This window comes from Carassius gibelio, chromosome A14 (assembly GCF_023724105.1).
Source record: "Carassius gibelio isolate Cgi1373 ecotype wild population from Czech Republic chromosome A14, carGib1.2-hapl.c, whole genome shotgun sequence".
Lineage (NCBI taxonomy): Eukaryota > Metazoa > Chordata > Actinopteri > Cypriniformes > Cyprinidae > Carassius > Carassius gibelio.
The window spans coordinates 1,113,433-1,134,036 of NC_068384.1; the positions used below are offsets into that span (position 1 = coordinate 1,113,433).

The window sequence follows — 20,604 nt, forward strand, 5'->3', positions numbered from 1 at the left end:
TCTGCCACTCTGCAGTCAATTTACTGAATCACGGCCAATTGGCAGCCACAGCAGGAGGTGAGAATAGCCAGAGCAATCAAACGAACGGTAATATATGCAGGTTTGTCTAACAGAGTTCATGTTGCCTCATTCTCTGTGGTGCCACCTGTGATATCTAAACTGTTAAATGCAGCCTCCGTCATCCATTAGGTCCCTCCGACCCTCTCATTAGTCCTACTCACAGCAAATTACCTGCAGCAATTAGAATAAATATCAAACACAACAAGCGCCACTGCGAGCCCTGGCCACGGCACATTCAGGTTCATGCAGGAACACCTACTGTGGGTGTTCTGATTAAGGTGAAACTTACATCAGAGCCCTGCAGTGCATATAGTGAAATAAGCAACAAACTGCTGAAGATGGACCCTGATCTGCAGAATATGAAGTAAATCATGACTTATGCTTTTGACCTTTTCTCTGAGTGCACGTTAATAGCAGTAAATCTGCAGTCATGTCTAGAAGAAACTGTCTACAGTGCAAAAATCTAGGAAGCTTTTGCAAATCAAGCCTGTATGAGAATGGGCTATTAGGCTATAGAAAAACACGCAACAATAATACAACAATGATTAGAAGATTAACCTAGAGAAAAACATTTTTTATAAACAGTTATTAAAAACATTTTACAACCTCTCAATAGTAATTGTTATATTAGTACCCAATAAAGAGAGACGGGATATATCGGCGTAAAAAAAAAAAAATGGCCGCCTTATTGAAGGGTCGTTTCAAACCAAAGTGTTCAACTGGTCACTTCAAAAGACCCTTCAGAATGAAGGATTTCGAAGGGTACAATTGATGGCACTTCAGGGCAGGCTCCCATGATCCATTGCACAGATTCTTTGCATGATGACAGTGCCTCCGTGTGGGCACGTGATTATGACACAGAAGGGCTCTTCAAGAAACAGTTGTTTGTTCTCCAACACCATTCAACCCGTTGATGCTCTCAGTCCGGAGGGTAAACCCTTTGAAGGGATTAGGGCATAGGGATGTGCCCTTCCAAAAGGAATGCAGGGTATGTATCCAGATGAGACAGTGTTCAAAAGGCCAGAATGGATTTTTGCATTTAAAAACATGAAACACAGGAAAGTGCAACATAAAAACATATAGTTCAATATCCACTATCCACTTTGAATGTTTTAAGTGGTTACGGTAACTTACCGTGATATAGTCTTTAGATCATTGATGGTTTTAAAGTCAGTGTCCTTCAACGGTGCTGCTCCTGTCGGTTATGTAGTTTCTCTACACTCCTAAACTAAAAAACAAAACTGTTGATTAATTCAGATTAACATGTTGCGTAAGCTGTGAAAGGACTATGAAGGTAATACAGTAGCAAAACTCGAGAGGTTGAAAATCTGAATGTGAGAATATTCATATTAACATTCGCATTTGTAAGTTGAAATTTACACCCACAGCACTGATGTGAAAAACTGAATCTTTCAATTTGTACACAGACAATGATCAAACCAGTGTTTTGAATTGGAAGATGTAGATTAATAGTTACAAATGTATAGAATGACATTCACACAAAGAAAATGACACCACATTTACGACATATTTACTTTTGCACTTTAAGTTTCACTGCACAACGTCAAGTCAGCACTTACAACCTCTAAGATCTGGCAGTAAGTTCAAATCCTAGTGCTCTGACTTTTGCTACTCCTTTTGCGGTATTCCTGTTGCAAAACACACACTTGTGCACTTGTGCATGCAGAAGAGAGAGAGCAGAGCTGGGGGCGGGGCTTTAGTCCGAATGAAGACATTTTATTGATCGATGCTCGACCAATGAACAACGCCAGCCTGTAAAAAAATAGTGTAAGTGTAATTAATTTACACTCACAGTTTGAAAATGTTAAATACAGTCAGAAAATGTTCCAAAAATTTGTTAAGTGCATCTTTTATTTATCATATGTTCTCATATTTGTTTTATTTTTAACATGTTTCTAAAGTCATCATTTTGTTATAATCCTATTTTTATCTGTGTACTATTTGCAATATTTATTATTTAGACTCCTTTTATGATGTTATTTTTGGCGAATTGATGGCCTATTAATAAACTGGGGTAAGTTTGTTCCTCAAACATCGCTGTAATTATTAATTATGATATTTATATATAGAAACAGCAATTAAAAAACGAAAACCCATAAATATATTGTCCTTATTTATTCATTTGTAGACAATCACATGTGAGATTTTAGTGATATTTTGAGCACCGAACTAGGAAATGTCCCGAGTTATCATTTGAGAAATCTGGTACATAATTTTTTTTTTAATTAAAATATAATATTTCAACATTAATATATAATAAAATATATAAGGCTATTACATATAATAACTGTTATATAAACGTTAACAATACCACTGACCTTGTGAGCCTATATGATTTTCAGCTTTCTTTATTTTACAACAACAATAAACCCAATGCATCCAATTCAATCCCACCTCTGAGAGGGAATTGTCACTCCAAATGTTTTGACATTACATGTCCTTTATGGTCCGCTAAAGACCTGATGAGTAGAACAGAGGAGTCATGTAAAAGACATTTGGTTTTGCATTCACTGCATTATTGTGGTCGTTTTGTGTGTGAAGTGTCTGTGCGCCTGAAGAGGTCCTTGGGCTGAAACACAATCCCAACCCCCCCTATACCCCTTATTCCCCACATCCCACAATCCCCATGGCTCGGCCTACAGTGTTTTTGTGTTGTGCGATGACAGGCATGCGTCCCCCGGGAGGTATGCCCCCCAACCTGTACCCCCATGCTCAGGTACCAGGCAGCATTTCCTTCTGTATTTTGGTGCCTTCCCGCATCGAACATCGAACATCCCTCTCTGATCTCTGCTTTCTCTCTGTATCTCTGTGGAATATGAGGACCCTCTCGCTCTCCATATCTCTCTGTATCGTGTTCTTCTCTCTTGTGGCTTTTTATTCATTCAAATTTTTTTTTTCCTTTCCAATCCGTCGTCTTCGTCTTGCTCTTTCCTTGTTTTCTCCTTTTCTCTGTTCTCCCAAAGCTCCCCAAGCTCCCCGGTGGGACCCCTGTTTTTTCCTCTCAAAGATGCCTTTCAGCTCTCCCCCTCTATCCCTGCTCATGGGAAGAGCTGGAGACGAGCTGCTTTATTTATTAATTTATTTATTTGGTTCGGGCTGAGGTAGTTCCTGCATGTATTAGTCTTTATCTTAAGGTATCAGTGCAGTAAAGAACATTTCCTGCATGACTAATAATTTAAATGATATGCAATAATGTTGTATGGATTACATCAGGACCTGGCTGGAACATCTGGAATGCATGCAAGTTGAAAATTTGTCCAGTGCAACATATTATTTGTATATTAATATTATGTAGTAATTTGTCTCAAATATTAAACATAATTACAAATATTAAACATAAACAAAACTTAAATATATAGTTGATAATGTAGAAATTCAGAAATACCAACCCGATCTCACGGCAATTCGTACATTTTTCACAAGGTGGCTTATTCGTACGAATTCATACGACCACACTCGTACAAATTCATACGATTGGTGCCAAATCGTACGTATTTTACGAGTTGCACAATTCGTATGCATTTGTGCGAATGACCTACACCCAACCCCGCCCCTAAACCTAACCGTCACTGGGGTTTAGACAAATCGTATAAAATCGTACGAGTGAAGTCGTGCAAAATTCGTACGAATAAGCCACCTTGTAAAATACGTACGAATTGGCCGTCAGATAGCGTTGGAAATACTCATTCAGTCTAAATTTTCCCCTATTTATTAAAATAAAAAATAAATTTTTTTTAAGTAAAATTAAATAAAAATAGCATAATGCCCTTACCTCTCACTGCTTTTTTTCCAATATAAACTTTTAAGGAGTTTTATCTAGTTCATCTCAATAGTTTCTCCTAGAAAGCAATGTGTTTTAAATTGATCTTCTGTCAAGACCAAATGATCTGAGCTTTGGTATCCACATAAATTTGATTGCCCACAATTTTCTCATTTATGACTGTTTTTACTTCTTCCGATGAGATGCTACTTAAACGGCATAGCCGAGAACTGAAGGAGCAATCTCTGAGTGATATACATTTTCCTCTTTGTGCGTAACACTCATGCTCTGATGTTTCAGCTTTATAAGCCATATAAAAATAATCAGCACACTCATTAACGCAGGAAGAGGCTGATTTGCTCTATAGAGTTCCTGTCAGTGAATGTCAACAATGACAAGTAGAGAGAGACGCACACACACACCTCTGTTCATATTGTCATCTATCACTCATTCCTGTACATTAGCTTCCAGACAGTCTTCCCCTGGGATCTGTGATGAAGAGAGAGTCGGAAGAGTGACAGAAAGAGAGAAAAAGTAAGAGAGAGAGAGGAGAGATAAGTAATCCTTCACTTGTGACGTTTAATGTTCAAATGAGCTTTGTTTGCTAAGTGCCTCACTGCAGGGTGTGGACTGAAGGTTTTGGGGGTGAGGGGGTGTCTCTCAATAATCCATTAGCTAATGGCTGTCCAAAGCTCTGCCATCTTACCTCCATACGGCAGCCGACTGTACAAAAATACAGTACATAGAACTGTACATAGAACTGAAAATTAGCATAATCAGACATTAGAACTTGGTAGCAATACAAAGAATTCAAAGATCCGACTTGATTCAGAATAAACCTGTGGCATGTCTGACTGAATATAGAAAGAGAGAGAGAAAAATACTAATATATTAAAATAGAAAATGCTTACTTTTCAACTGTAATCAAATTCATCAATATTACTGTTTTTAAAGTATAAAAAAATTTTTTTTACTGTTTGAACTACAGTCTTGGCACAAGAGGCTTTTTAAAAAAAAAATTATTTTGGCCTACAGGTTTAGATATAATAAGCGAATAATGTCCTATCTTTAAAAAAAAAAAAAAAGGCTATTTATGCCTGATCGAACATTTAAAATAAAATGATTTCAACTCATTTGTGGCCTTCTCTTTAATTTAGCAAACAGACAACTACCAACTCTGGCTTTGAAACAACAGCAATTCCCACTGAAACCATGTGCCAGATTTGAATTGAATGACTCAAGATATTAACGATTCAAACTTGCATTTCACTAATGTTTCAGGGTCAGGTGAAGCTCTCTTTTAAGCTGTGGTGGAGTTCGCCCTCATGCAGTTGGGTCAGCAGAATCTTGCCAGTGACTTTTACAAGCTAATCAGATCAAGAGCATTTTAAATTAAACATGCAATCTAAAAAAAGGAAGAAATAAATTTTTGCTGATGACCGTAAATGCAAATGATGAGTCAATTAAATGCCACGCGCAGTTCAATTAATAAGTTGAGGAGCCCATCATTATCCTGTTTGCGACATTCCCACATTCATTACGCCATCAGGTATATAATAATTTAATGAATGGGGCTAATTAAAATGTGCTACTTTTTTGAGGGAATTGGCGGGTTGGGGTAGAAAAAAAGTGGGCTGGGCCCAAGGAGAGATCATTCCCCGGAGATAACGAATAATCAGACATCTGTTGGCAATAAGATGGCACAAAAATAACATGCTGGGATACTTTTGTAACATCTATTTTCCTAACATGCCCCCAAACACCTGCTTTTGGAAGAAAGGCTCAAGCAAGACAAAAGACACTCAGAAAAAAAAAAAAAGAAAATCACTGACAAGAAGTAACTTTAATTTAATATTGTGAACTTTGAAAAGTTATTTTACAGCTTTCATCAAAAATGATAACAATCTATACAGTAGTTTTTGTCTTGAGTTTTCCTATCAATAGAACGGTTCAGTGTGTATCCAGTCAAAAAAAAAAAAAAAAAAAAAACTCTGTAACAAACAAACACAAGAATAGGAGGCAGGAAAAAAAGGAGACCAGCTTTTTTGGTTCGAGTCTTGTGTCCTATCAAATGCTAGTCATTTTATAAGGAGTCCTAACAAAGTAACCATGGCATAACAGCCACATATGGAAAAGACAAACATTGTGAATGGTCAGTCATTTCTGATAAAAAGTCCTCACATATCAGCATATTAAAAGCAATTTTTCTGTTAGGTGGCAGAGTTCAGAAACACATTACAGGAGGGAAGATTTAAACCATCATGAAAGAGACCTGAAGACGATCATCGAGGGCTGATTCGGCTGATTACAGACTGGGAGTCAGAACCTCAGCTCCGGGGGCAAGGCATTGTGCTCTGATATCGAGTCACTTTGCTCAGGGTGAGAAATTCATCAGCGGTACCTTACAAAGTGCTGTGGCATGACCCAAGACATGCAGGTTCGCATGCACCTCCAGCTAAAGTGAACATCCACTTCAGAGCGCATGGTGACACTGTAGAATATGGCTTTGAGCTCCTCCCGCTCTTGTGAACGCAGCAGACAAATGACTGAAAAAAAGGCAGCCTTTTGCTTTAAATTAATGAAAAAGTGCAACCAATCACACTAGCATTACATCAAATATAAATCATATAGTCTCTCTTTATAATCCTTCAGGTTCCTTCTCATTTTCCTTCATAATACAAACAACAGAAAAAGGACAAATAATTAATTCAACCCTCCTCGCTTTAAGTAAAACAGACCAATTTGTGCTTTTTGTTCTAGAAAGAAATCCCTTAAGGAACTGTGTGACTATTGTTACTGGTAGTTGTGGTTGTAAAGTCTGTACAAGTGATTGTACGCTTATGGGTTTGCATTGTTAAGGCATCAATACTGCTGGTACTGATATATGTGAGATATAATGGAATAGACAGATCTATAAGCAGGCATAAATAATCAGATAAATAAAAGAGGAAAGACAAAAAAAAAAAAAAAAAAAACAGATTAAATCTTCCATCGAAAACGTCTTTCTAGGTTTGACTCGCAAAATAAAACCATCTCTCTCAGAGAAGAGCCCATGCATATTATTACAATAGTACAGGTTGTAAGCCTCAAAGAAAAGATATATATTTATATATTCATCATATATTTATATATATATAATTTGTTTTAATCTACGTAACTAAATGCTGTGAGATGCTACTTTTTTGCCATACATAATACAATTTCAAAAGGAAAAAAAAATTACTTACAAATTATACAGAAATAGACAATGGCGTTTTACGAATAGAACTCAAAAAAAAAAATAATAATAAAATAAAAATTGGAAGCTTGACATGATACAAAACATGGGTCTAAATTCAAACAAAAACATCAACAATAAAGACAATGCCGGTGATGAAAGTGAACAGATGGACAAACAATCACGACAAACCTTACACAAGCAAACTTAATTTGGGGAGAAAAGCAATATACAAAATCTGGATATACATACATTATTTATATGGATATTTTACAGAGACTCCCCTCTTTTTGTCTAGAATCCATTACTTGTGTTTGCTAAAGTTGTGAGATTTTATGTAATTTATGCAATGAACTGAACATCAGTTTTATTATGAGCTGCCTTAAGCCATTCTGAGATAAATACAAATGAAACAAAGATTTTGGCAACAGAAAGTATATGTACAAAAATAGACGACTATCAAAGTGAGCCAATCAAACTGCTGTATGTTAGGTGTTTGACACATTTGGAAAGCATTTTTCATACAGTGCTGTCTAAACATGAACATTCTTTGCTAATTCAAGTCATGTCCCCCAAAAGAAGCCAAAGAAACACACAAAAAGGGGAAAAAGGGTTGTTTTAACAGTCGGCTCTGAAACTGTATACTTCATTTAACCTATATCCTTCACTAGCAAACACAACAAGCCAAACACATTCAAATTGATACATCACAGTTTCATTTTCCATAGGCAAAGCAAAAACAACTCCTCACATTCCTTGAGCACACATAAAATGCAAAGTAAAAAAAAAAAAAAATATATTAAATGGCATTGCAACTGAGGGCTCTTTCCTTCAGTCCATCTGTTTACTTCATATCTATGCTCTATTTAGCAGCAAATATTTGCATGAACATAAATACTGATTTGTTGTGGAAACAGGGACGCTTATCCTTCCCTTTGAGGATGAATCTGGACATTAAAAAATTGCAGCATGACAGCATTTCTTAACTCTTAAATAACTTTCCTACATCATAGCTATTCAAACCGGCTGGTACCCAGATGCTTCGTTATAAAAACAAAAAAAGAAAACAACAATGGGGAAGTGAGTTTGGTGCTACAATTTCACTTTGTATGAAAACAAACGGCATTATGGCAAACTATTGGTTGGCTTCACTCTGGGACAAAAAAAAAACACCCTCCCCTTCTTCTTCTCTCTATTCAAACAGTTGGCCTAAATATTCTCATTTAATTTTTCACGAATGTGTCTGTTCATATAAAACTGCTCAGTATTAACAGAGATCTGTGCTGTTGCCTGTAACTGCCCTCAGAAACATTAGGGATGCACCCGCTCCTAAAGTGTCGTGTTTGTTTGATACAGTCTGTAAAATTCATCAAATTCATCAAAAAAGCCAATGAATAAAAAGGAGATCCATCTCTCCTTTCTGCATGGGCAAAACACGGGGGGAAGAAAAGTCCTTCAGTAGAGCAGTCCAGAAATGAGCTTAAAAACAAAAGCAAACATTCGCTTTCTTCCCATAAAATGAGATTCCTTTGTTAAAAGGCCTGAGTTTTAAAAGTTCAGTTTTCATGTCTCCTCCACCAGAAATTGCCTTCAGCTCAGAGCGTAGATTCTCCAATGAGAGCTGAAATCAAATGTGTCTCTTCAGCGGCCCAGGAGCCCCTACATGGGAGGAACAATCATCCCTGGGATCGCTATAGTCGTGAAAAAAGAGAGAGAAGGAAAGTGAGACATGGGGTTGTTTGGTTTCATCCGTCATGCAACAAAACCAAAAGAAAAGCATCTGAAAGCATGTCCTACTCAAATGATATGAACAAATAAGACAACAGTCAACCTTGCACAAAAAGAGAAAGAAATGTTGTATTGTTTTGTGATGACTTGCCATTATACATTTGAAAATCAATACAGTTCAGTGTTATTTAAAAAAAAAATTAATAAACGTTTTATAAAGATTTCAAGTAGCTTTTATTTTATATTTTCAGTTTTAATTTTCATTTTAGTTTAATTTTTGGTTATTATATGTGCTTTTGTAATTTCTAAATATTACTAAATTAGATGCGCTTTTAGTTTTTATTTCAGTTTTCTTGTTGGTTCAGCACTTCAAATGATCAAACTTAATTCTGTTAGTTGCAAAATAATGCTAGCTAATAGCTAGTTTTTGTTAAAAAATTGTTTTTATAGTTTTTAAACTGTTTTGAAGGAAATCTATGCATAGAAATGAAAGTGTTAACTAAAGACAATGCCAATGGATCACATCCAAACAACAGAGTAGAAATATGGCTTCAATCAGCTGACGGAGGGATGGAGAGACTAAACGAACACAGTAATATATCCCATAATTCCCGGAGCTTTCGATCACACTGAAGGATGTACAATTCCCTGCAAGTGGGTGAGGAATAATCTTTATTCCGTATGATCCACCTAAGGTTGCAGGTTGTCCGTGTTTAATTGGAGTCATTGTCGGGATAAATAGTGACTTGCTTTACAGGCTGTATATCAGTCTCCCCATCAGGGAGCCATTATATGAACAATTCATCAATCCAATTAGTAATAACACTATAGGACAGCTTCGCAACGCATTAGCTAATGCTTCTCTCCCATGAGGACAAAGCTCCATGGGTTCGGAGAAGACGTTCAGGATATTCTTACAGTCTGAAGGATTTTGCATTTACATGAAGAGCATAGAGGACAAATTTAGTTGGAGTTATTTTTACGCTTAAAAATGACTTCCATTGCTGTAATCCAGTCATATTAAATAATATATTTGACTTGAATAAAAACAGGTCATTTAAAGCAGTTTGTTATTTGACTGTAGCTTTTCGCCTGTGTTTTGGTCGAGCAACTGAGTGTTTACTTCATGTGCCTATGAGGACTGACGCACATTTATGCAGACATCATTTTTACGAGACAAATTACAAACAAACAGCTATGCTAATAAGAAGTGCATGCAGTGTATACATAGCCTGACCCAAATGAACTCGCTTGCCAACACTTAAAAATAAATAGCTTGAGCTTATATAAATAATTTTTGTTCTCAAACATGAAACAGCATTCACTTCTATTCATTATTAGCCAAGAGGAAGCAAGTCCCATGAGCACTGAGCTTGGTTTCTCTCCCACTTTCAGCAGGCCACATCACCGCACCAGATTTTTCATGTGGCATATTGGCTTCCTATTGATTTCCTCTCTCTGGTCCCTCATCTCTAATTCCTGGGTTATTTCCTGAGTGTCTCTGCCTCATTTGGAATGGACAAAAAAAATAAAAAATAAAAAATGAGTGGTGACCGACAATCATTCATCGGGTCTGAGTGCTGAGTGCATATCAACATATGGAGAGGAAGCACTCCACGCTCGCAGATAAGAGATGTCTGCCTCAAATGTTCAATTACTTTAATATTGTCTCACTGTGGATGCCTAGATATTTCAGATCAACACACAGGGCCAAATGTCCAGTAGGGTAATTGTTATAAACCAGAGGATACTGATTAAGGCTTTGTGTCAGATAACAGTGAACATATGTCTTTATAGATGTCACACAAGTGGTTTTATGTAGCCTGCTACAGTTTGGCGAATTTTTCTTTTTCTTTTTCTTTTTTCTTTTTTATAATAATGTTAATAATAAAATCTATGAAAATGAAAAATACAAACTAGGACCATTAAGATTTTAATTACACTGTGTCATTTTTATGAGCATATAACAAATTGTTCACAATTATCAGTACATAATACATGCACATATTTTTTAGAGCATTATTTATTTAATTTAACTTAATTGTATGTTATTTCGGGCTGATTTTAATAATTATAATAAAAAATGTATTACTTTATTACAGTAATGAGAATTTTTCCATATTACAGTAAGGATAATGAGAAGTTATGGGGAAAATGTGCTTAAATCGTGAAAATAATGTCACAATGTAGAAAATCTTAATAGTCCTAAATATTTTGGGGTATAAACATCATTTCCATACATCTCTTAATAATTTAGATTTTTTAAATTGTTGGATGTTAACTAGCTTATAGTTAGGTACGACTAAATCCTTGTATTCTACACCTCACAGCCACAAGTGAACTCTGAGGAGGACTTGACCCAGGAAACAGGAAGTCAGGCAGGAAATAAAACTCATATGGCATGCTCTTCGAGACGCACAGCAGCCCCCCACTGACTGAGCAGAAGTGGGGAGAACGAGGGAGGATGATCTGACAGTCATGCTGACGGATGGCTTAATGGATAGAAAGAGAGGATGATGACGAAAGAGTGTGAGACAGGTGTAACATACTTCAGGAGAAGGCCAGTCCCTGCAGGGAGTTGGCGGTGGAGTACTTGCTAGAGTCCACAAAAGATTGATCTACTGGAAGCAGAGTGAGAAAGCAGGGGAAGGGGAAGAAAGATGAAGGAAACAAAGAGAGAGAGTTATTTTATATGTGCAAAAAGAGGAATTGGGTCAGAGAGGCAAATGTAAAAACAGATTACCGCAAGTTAGGACAAACTGACAGCTGTCTAAATGTTAGAAGGATGTATTTCCGACACTCCAGCTCTGTTTCAAAACAAGTGAGTTGCAACACTGCCAATTGCCTACATAGACAGCTGCCTTTCAAATGGAATGGGACCTCATAAGTGATTACTTGGAAAACTTTACATAGCCACAGATTCCTTGCGTCACACAAACAGTGCTCTGCATGGAAGACTTTGCAAAAAAGTTGGTGAAAACGATGTGTCTTTGAAGGCACCATAATTACTTCATTGTTATTTTGGAGTCAGCTCTATTGGTTTAATAACAGAGCACTTAGAAACAACACTGCAAAGCAGAATCTTTATACACACACACATACATACATACACTATCGTTTACAAGTTTGGTGTCAGTAGGATTTTATTTAAAAAAGTTAATCCTTTTTTTTCAGCAAGGACACATTATTTTGATCAAAAGTGACAGTACAGACTTTTACACAGTTGCAAAAAAAAAACGCTGCTGTTTTGATCTCACTATTCATCAAAGATTCCTGAAAAAAGTATCACGGTTTACACCAAAATATCAAGTAGCACAGTAATTGTTATATTAGAATTATTTCTGAAGGATCATGTGACACTAAAGACTTGAGTAATGGCTGCTAAAAATTCAGCTTTGCTATCACAATATTAAATAAAAATTTTTAAATACATTACAGTAGAAAAGTATTTCACACTATTATAGTTTTACTGTATTTTTGATCAAATAAATGCAGCCTGGTGAGACTTCTTTTTCAAAAAAAAAAAAAAAAAAAAGAAAAACTGGTTACTGATCCTAAACACACACACACACACAACGTAAATATAAATTTGCAGTATATTTTTAAGTTAACAGATTTTAACCGAATGTTTATATTTGTTCTTGCCATTTCTTGGAGAGGTCAAGCTGTTCATTCTGCTGTTCCACTCACCTTGGAGGCCGTTTCCATTGGCACTGCTGCAGGTGGGGGGCGGCGAGGCCTGGGGCCGCACGACGGGAGCAAAAGCGCTCTTCTGTTTGACTGCAGACACCATGTTGGCCGGAGAGAAAGAGAAGATGCCTGAGGAACTGCTGCAGTTGGAGGGAAGACTGGTGGAGGAGGCCATGGTGGGACTGGAAGGAACAACTGAGGGGCGGGAATGAACGAGAGACGGAAAACGGTTTAGGGTAGATCAGAGTATACCTGAAACACATGATTTGAATTTTTTTTTTTTTTTTTTTTAATAAAACGATAGGTGGTAATGATATGTTTATGTTATCATTTATTTTTATAGTATTCCTTTACTGGAGATTCACAGTCCTCGAGCTCCACAGATGCACTTTCTGCTCCTCTCAGAACAACATTAGCACAGGTCCCTCCCCTGTCCCATCTCTACCGCCTCTCCTTTTGTCTATTAATACCCTAAGAGCATTTTCCCCTTCAACGATTTTACAATTACTCCTGTCGTATTTCAGCTGCTCTCTTATATCCTGCTCTACCTTTATTGTTGTTATTATTCTGCACTTAAATTTTATGGCACTTCCCCGAGTAAATTCTCCTGATAGTGTCATAATCCATTTATGAAGGCCTAACTAATCAATTAATGAAAATTGGAGCCCACAAAGTCTGCTCTCTCGCATTGATTGAAAGTGTCAGTGTAGAGTCAGTCAGCCTGTTAAAATACTTGTTAACATCACGGAATCAAAGTACCGAAGTTGAATTGCTTCTCCTGCAATTAGTTTATTGATTTAATTAAGACGCTTTAATTTAGAAGCCGCGTGAGAAGATTGGTGTTATACGAATGGCTAAGCATTATAGACAGCGCCTGATCATGACGGTAGAAAAAGAGTGGCCGGGGTTTTATTTCTGATTTTAAACACACACACACACACAGTGGCAATACTACCTTACTTGGTGGTCTAGGCGAAATATGATGCATGTGTAAGATGCATTAATTTTACTACAGTTTATGTTTAGCATGCAATTACCCTTCAGACATTCATGCACTACAGTTCAAATGTTTTGGGGACAGTAAGAAAGCTCACCAACACTGCATTTATTTGGTCAAAAACTCATTAATAACAGTAAAGTTGTGAAATATTGTCACACATTAAAATAACTGTTTTCTATTTAGATATATTTTAAAATGTAACTTATTCCTGTGAAGACCAAGTGAAAAACATGTATATTTTTCATTCACTAGATAAACAGACATAGCGAGGATCAGTACTCACTGGCATAAGGAGAGTTGGCAGCAGAGCCATTGAGGAAGTTGGGCGAGCCTCCCAGCGTGGTCATGCCTGTGTTGCCGTATCCGTTCATATTGGTAGAGACGGTACTGTAGCTACTCTGCTGGGGGGTCGTGCTGGGTACATAACCGTGAGGGGACACACTGCTTGTGTTTCGACTGAAACCTGAAAAACACACGCATAGTAATAAGGAAAAGAAAGAAAAAATACATTTAGAAACCAACAGAATCAACTCCTGGTCACCATTGATTTTCATTGTATGGAAAAGAGCACCTTGAGCATTCTACTAAACTTCTCCTTTTTTCTTACACAGTAGGAATAAAGTCATACGCATCCGGAATGACATGACAGTGAATGAATGATAATAGAAATCTCATTTTGGGGTATGTCAGTGGCATATAGAGGCAGATAGGACAGGAGGAGGATATGGACTATAAATATACATCAGGACATTAAACGCTGACATGGGTGAAAGCAGCAGGAAGTTCTCGCTCCAGGAGTCCCCGCTGTCTTGTACAAAGGCAGCGCTCATCTCTGCTCTGCTTACTATTCATTCTCCCTTTCATCCGACGACTGATACATTACTGCTGACTTAACACAAATCATTCACTGTCACAGAGGCCAAGGAATGCTGAGGTAAAGGAGCCTGGAGGTTCAGGGAGCATTGCTGAATGCTTGTATCTGTCTGCATGATGTCTATCTCGCTACTTTTCACCCACTTGCCTAAGGTTTGAAGGACGTAGCAGACTACTGAATACCGCGCACCCGCACACTTTACTGGGACTATCCAGAAACGCTCTCACACAAAAAGGAGTCAATTGGAAAGATTGACAATAATTCATTAAATACATTGCAGCAATATTTCAACGCATTTAGCACCTGGTTAAACAACTGAGAGTGGTTAGAAAATAAATTGCAGGTGTTTGCACTATAATAACATGTGTAAAAGTGAATTCATCCTTAATATCTCTCTTTGCACACACACACAAACACTCAAAGTAAATGACTTTTTTGTGAATCGCCAAAATATATTGTGGTTTAAGATTGATGGCGTCTCTGCTCACCCTGATTGGCTCCTTGTGTGGACTCGGAGACATTGACAGCGAGCTGGCTGTGGAAGGAGTTGACTCCCATCATGCCAGCGTGGACGGAGCTGTTGGCCAGACCAGGCAGCTGGTTGTGTCCACGTGGGACGTTGTAGAGTGCCTCTGCGATATCTGCTGCTCTTTTCAGAATTATCTCCTATCAGGATCAACACAGAAATGGACCAATCTAATGATTATAAGGATACTAATAAGCCAACTGCCTGAAAAAAAACAACAACAACAACAACAAAAAACACTCCCTTTCAAATAATCATACAGTATAAATAATAACAGTTTGACTTAATAATTAATCATAACACAATAAAATACAATCAATGCAATCAACCAATCAGTCAATAAATAATCAAAAATAACAGTTGATTTTTAACAACAATTTAAAACCCCCAAATACCCACTGCACCTTATTGTTTAGTATTCTGAAAATCGTCTTAAAATAATTATATCTAAGTACGGGCAACCAACAGTATGAGTTGCCAGATAAACACACCTGGTCGAATATGATCATACGAATCAATATATTCTAAATACTAAAAGAACAAAATCTAGAAGTATAATCATTAAAGATGTGTTTATCTGCTAGTCAGTTCAGCTAGAGCAGAAATCTCTAGTTTTGGTGGCTGGAGAACGGGGGCTGCACATTTTGATGGAAAATGAATGTCACAAATTAACCCTCATTAAGACAACAGGACAGAGTGGAGGTTAGGGGGACCGGGGTTCCTGAGAGAGAGCTCTTTGAGTGGGTGATGACTGGAGTCATGCTCCATCCACTGCCCAGCCTAAATAATTCAGCATCACTGCACTCATGCTTAGCTCTGCAATCGATGAGCATACACCCTCACTCACAGTTCATAACCGATCTAACATTGAAGATGCCCTTGTGGTCCTTCAAACCAACGAGAGAGCTCTGGACGAATTACATTGGGGGATTTATGTTGAGGGAATATGTTAGTGATTATTAGAGAACAATTCTATGGTCTTAAAGCTCTAAAATGGCCTTAACTTGGAGCAAATGCTTAACTGTGCTGTTCAATTAAACCATATAAGTGTGGAAAATGGTATTATTTACACTGATCCTATGACACAATGGGCTTTTTTTTTCTTCTTTTTTTTCCTACTAATAATACAGTTTGCACTCTCTCTTGTGCACAATCCATTCTTGTCCGAGAGGGTGTGAAACAATATCTTATTTTGTAATTGTTTTTATTTTATTTCACCTTATATTTAACTTATACTTTGTCGAGTTATATAAAAACAATTGTCTTAAATTACTGATTTCTGAGAATTTTAGAATGTGATTTCTAAAAATTACAAAATGTTATAGCAAATTAAAAAATACATTTTATACTTAAATAATTTTTTAAATCATGATTTCTGTGTGAAAACGCACCTAAACAGATTTTATGAACAAATACATGTGTTTGCATGGATAGTGAATGAGGCCCTGTTGGTCTCATTGTTTATGGTATGATGTTTCATTGTGCTCACTTGAATCTCACCTGATTATTGTGTGGCATCCCATACAGAGCTTCCACCAGGTCTGCTGCCCTCTTCAGAATCACCTCCTATATAACAGAAAATATAAAATTTGTCACTTTAGATTTCCATGTCAATTTTGATGTCAAATTCACAAAACATGATCTTGATCACTATATTAATTTACTTGATAACTGATAATTTAATTGATAAAATGGTGAAAAGTATTTCAAGACATTTTCTAAAAGCAATTCTTAATATCAATGCAACATTTTATGAAATTAAGAATTTTAAGAATGTTTAGAAAGCAAATGTATTTTTTTATTTAAGTCAACACATTTTCCTAGTCTGTTTGGTTACATATAAACAAACTTATAGTACAATTACAGGATCAGTTCCTTTAGAGCAATATCGGGTTAAGTGCTTTGCTAAAGGGAAAAATGCTAACAGGGCTCTACAGTTCATTGATCGCCCGACAGGGTTTGAACATGCAACCTTTGAATTGCTAGCCAATATCCTTGACCAAAACTCCCCTACAATTTGCAGAGAGTATACATCTTAGAAAACACCTTACCAGCCCCGCACTTTACCTAGCTCTTCCTACCAACAGTTCTGCCACCGATTTCATGTATAAAACATGAATTCAAACACATCTAAAGCAAATACATGCATGTTAGTACATGCAAACGACTGCTCCGCAGGAGGCATGGGCAACAGTAATGCTATTTTCCTTCCAGGTAAACAACTTTCACTTTCATAACTGGAACCCTATTTATTACCATCCTTTTCACACATTAAACATTTATTTACAGTGTTCTTTACACTGTGTATTCATTTCCTTTCTTCTGAGCCGTCTCCTCCTCTTCATTTTTTTTTTTTTTACCCTGAAGCTCCACTGGAACCCTTTTTAAAAGTTAATGTGCTGGTGCTGAGGAAATAAGCTCGCAGTGCGACAACCAGAAAATTGTTCTCACCCTCGGCGTGTAACCCTTGCTGCAAACAAGCCCCCGAGCATGTGTGCCTGCCTGCCAGCCGACATATTGTCTTTCAATCAGTCCCCTCCACCTCCCCCTCAGAGGCCCCAGATGCAACACACGGACACGAACATGACGAGGGGGTCAGCAAAGCAATAAAGATTTTTAGTGCGCTGTCCAAGGTGCTAAATTCACTCAATAATGGGAACTCTGGCACTGCGTTAACCCCTCGTTAGGGGTGCTTCGCGGGGGAGGCACCCGACTCTGTTCGCCCAGGCTTGGGCTGAGTGATTGGGAGAAGCGCGGGAGCCTGGGGAGGCCTAAAGTGGTGCTTTAGTATGGATGTGTGACTCCGATGGGCTCGCTTCTCCTTTACCCTCTTTTTTACAAGATGGTGGAAGAACATAAGGGATGGGAAGCATTAGTGCCTGGCTTGGTCCCCTGCTGCACCGGCACTGTGTCATTTATCCAATAAACCTCTCAAACTCTCCTTTACTTCTCTCCCTTTCACTCTCTCTCTCCTTTGTCAGAAGATCTCGTCCTTACCTATCGATCTCCCGTCATTATGATATTGGGGGATGGGGAGAGATCTGTTGACAGGGCGAATGCAATAAGGAAGGGGCCAAATGTTTGTCCAGACAAATAAATAAATGCTATTAGCACAGGCCGTGTGTGGTGGCCCTGTGTCTGGAAGCAGAGCCCATTTCCTGGGCGAGTAGCAGGGCTTCCAGTAAGGGCCGAGCAGGGAGCCAGGAGCGGTAAACAGGAAAGAAACCTGATCTTGGATCTGCGTGTCTGTGTAGCTGTCTATCAGTCAGAGCCATCATAACCCCTGCTCAGTCCTCCCCCTTCTCTGATCCTTCAATACGGCCGCGAGCTATGAGGACCTGATCTCTGTTTTGACCCATTAGGAGTGTCTTTAGCACCCTGACAGGTGTTTTCCAGCTTTGTTTTCCATCATCGTGAAAGCTGAGATGTATATATACATTCATAGTAATACATAAGCACGTATATATGTGAATGCGTGCAGCCAAACAACCCCGGACATGGTGTTTCGAAGAATGTAATATCAAATAGCCCACAGCGCAGCACAGTTAGGGCCAGCCTCCACATTAATGTGTGCCGGACATTGAATCTGTTCCTGTGTGTAAATTATGGTGGCTGGTAATATGATATACATTCATTAGGAAGGGGACTGCTGGAAAAATGAAATAAGGCCCGGGTCACATCTGGAATGTTAAGGCAATGGCGTCTGCACATTTACAAGGAAGCCAGGCCTGTGAAAACATGACAAATTTATTCCAGTGCTTGTTCATTTGCAATTTTATCATCTCCTAATGTTCTATTAGAGCAGTAATACCAGTGGGGTCACCGTCGTCGCTCATGCGGAACCGAGAGCAGTGATGATGTCATACTTCCTGCTCTGCTTTCCTGACCTCATGGACTGATGGTCTTGTGGAGGTTCTGGTTTTATTAGCTTAACTGAGGTCCCTCACACTCTGTGCTGTGCAGTAACAAAATAAATATATTTAATAAGTCCTTCAGTCCTTCAAATCTCAATTAAATTAATTATACGATATGCAAATTTGGGGGAAATGCTCATAAAGAAGATTACTTAAAGACATTGGATTGTAGTAGATTAGTAAAGCAGTTGATAATTTAAACAAGTGGCTTCAGGAGTCAATGTACTTTTATTTTATTTCCATATTATCCATATAATATAATTTAAAAATACACTGTCAAGATAAAAAAGTAACATTTTGAAAAAGTTATTTTAATTATGCTTATGGTAGGAAAACTAACCACATTTTTTTCATTTTGGTAAGTAGATATTAAAAAATATAGCACATATTAATACTGATAATAAATATTGTTAATCATTACTATTAATATTATTAATCATGCATTAGAAATTAAACTGACACCCTTACTACAAGCATTCAAAAACTAAAAACTACAATACAAGAACAGCCCATACTATATATAGGGTGCACCAAGAGCAAACCCAATCCAAGTGGGATGTACATATAATCTGTGCAAGCTAACCACACAAACTCATATGCCTCTATCCGTTTTCAATAGCTGCAAATGCGAGGCTCAAACAGAGACCACACTGGTGTGTAATGTCATGCTGTTTATACCCACCAAAGCTGCAATCCATTTTGATGAATGAGGGCTATCATATAGTGAGCCTTTCCCTATCCTGACAATAATCTAATCTTCAGTTTCAAACACACCATTTGTCGCTGATGTAAGAGATAAGATACTCAAACGGTGAGTCAATATAGCTGTGACGGTTCCCAGAACAATGTGTCAGGATTTAATCTGATAGAAAACCATTTTTACCTTAATAATCGTAAATGTATGGCAGCTTCATGACAGAGTTGCTGTCAGCATAAGATTTGTCAAAATGATGGTTTGTGGTGTTATAATGTATGACAGCTAATATGTTTACATGCATTTTTAAGTGTGCAACTGCAGCAAGTTTTAAAAGGTACATATGTGTTAATTACCTTTGCATGAGGTAAACTGTGATTCATGCAAGAGTGCATTGAGTGGAAGTGACCATAGTATTGCATAGACGTGGTGAATCACGTGAATTAAAGCAGAATGTCCATTTGTTTGAACAGAGCTGATGCGCACTTCTTTGACTTTCACAGATTTGAGCTTGCTCGCTCAGTTGAATGTACTGCTTAACATGGTGGCTTATCCACCGAGCTTGTCTAATGCAAAATCAAACGTCTTTAGTTTCCCTCCAGTTCCCACCTTCTCCCCAGTGTCTTCCTTCCATCAATATCTGCCCATCATAAATATCAGTCACTGTGCTCTTTAACTAATGTGGCTTCACTGCATAATTCATATTCTCTCCGGGCCTCAAAGGTTACTCTCTGAAAGTCAATAATTACCTGTCTGTCCACATCTGCACAGTACAACACCGGAGTGCAGCCACCAAAAATTAGCAAAGACTCAATGACTTTTAGAACAAGCACTATTAAAAGTTTTGCTACAGTTGTCCAAATCAGTGATTCCCAACTTTGCTTGCTTTGAGTTTTGCAATGCTAGAAGTTTTTCTAGATCCATTTTTTAGTAGTCTTGTGGATTTCCCAACAACTTATAAAGAGCAAGCTGCAGTATTACTCAGAGCAGGAGATTTGTCCAGGAAGCACAGGTTGAATTCTGGACCCTGCTGAGGCAGCCAATGGGGATCAGGTGAATGTGAAGTGACAGGGAAGATTTGGGAAACAACGCTTACAGAAGAGATGGAAGGAGACCAAAC

General features: G+C 37.8%; 1 protein-coding gene across 3 annotated transcripts in view; it reads right to left on the reverse strand.

Moving 5' to 3' along the window:
• Positions 1–7,389: 7,389 nt before the first annotated feature.
• Positions 7,390–20,604, reverse strand: part of LOC128027178 (transcription factor COE1-A-like) — a 114,823-nt gene continuing 101,608 nt past the window's right edge. Inside the window, exons 12-17 of one of the 3 annotated variants that reach the window (XM_052614504.1) lie at positions 16,377–16,442; positions 14,839–15,016; positions 13,760–13,939; positions 12,477–12,671; positions 11,336–11,404; positions 7,390–8,749 (exon numbers count right to left, since the gene is read on the reverse strand). In XM_052614504.1, coding sequence (XP_052470464.1) covers positions 11,337–11,404; positions 12,477–12,671; positions 13,760–13,939; positions 14,839–15,016; positions 16,377–16,442 — 687 coding nt within the window. In that variant the 3' untranslated portion in view covers positions 7,390–8,749; position 11,336. Of the gene's footprint in view, positions 8,750–11,335; positions 11,408–12,476; positions 12,672–13,759; positions 13,940–14,838; positions 15,017–16,376; positions 16,443–20,604 lie in introns of all 3 variants that reach the window. The other 2 variants (XM_052614503.1, XM_052614506.1) reach the window with 2 other exon arrangements.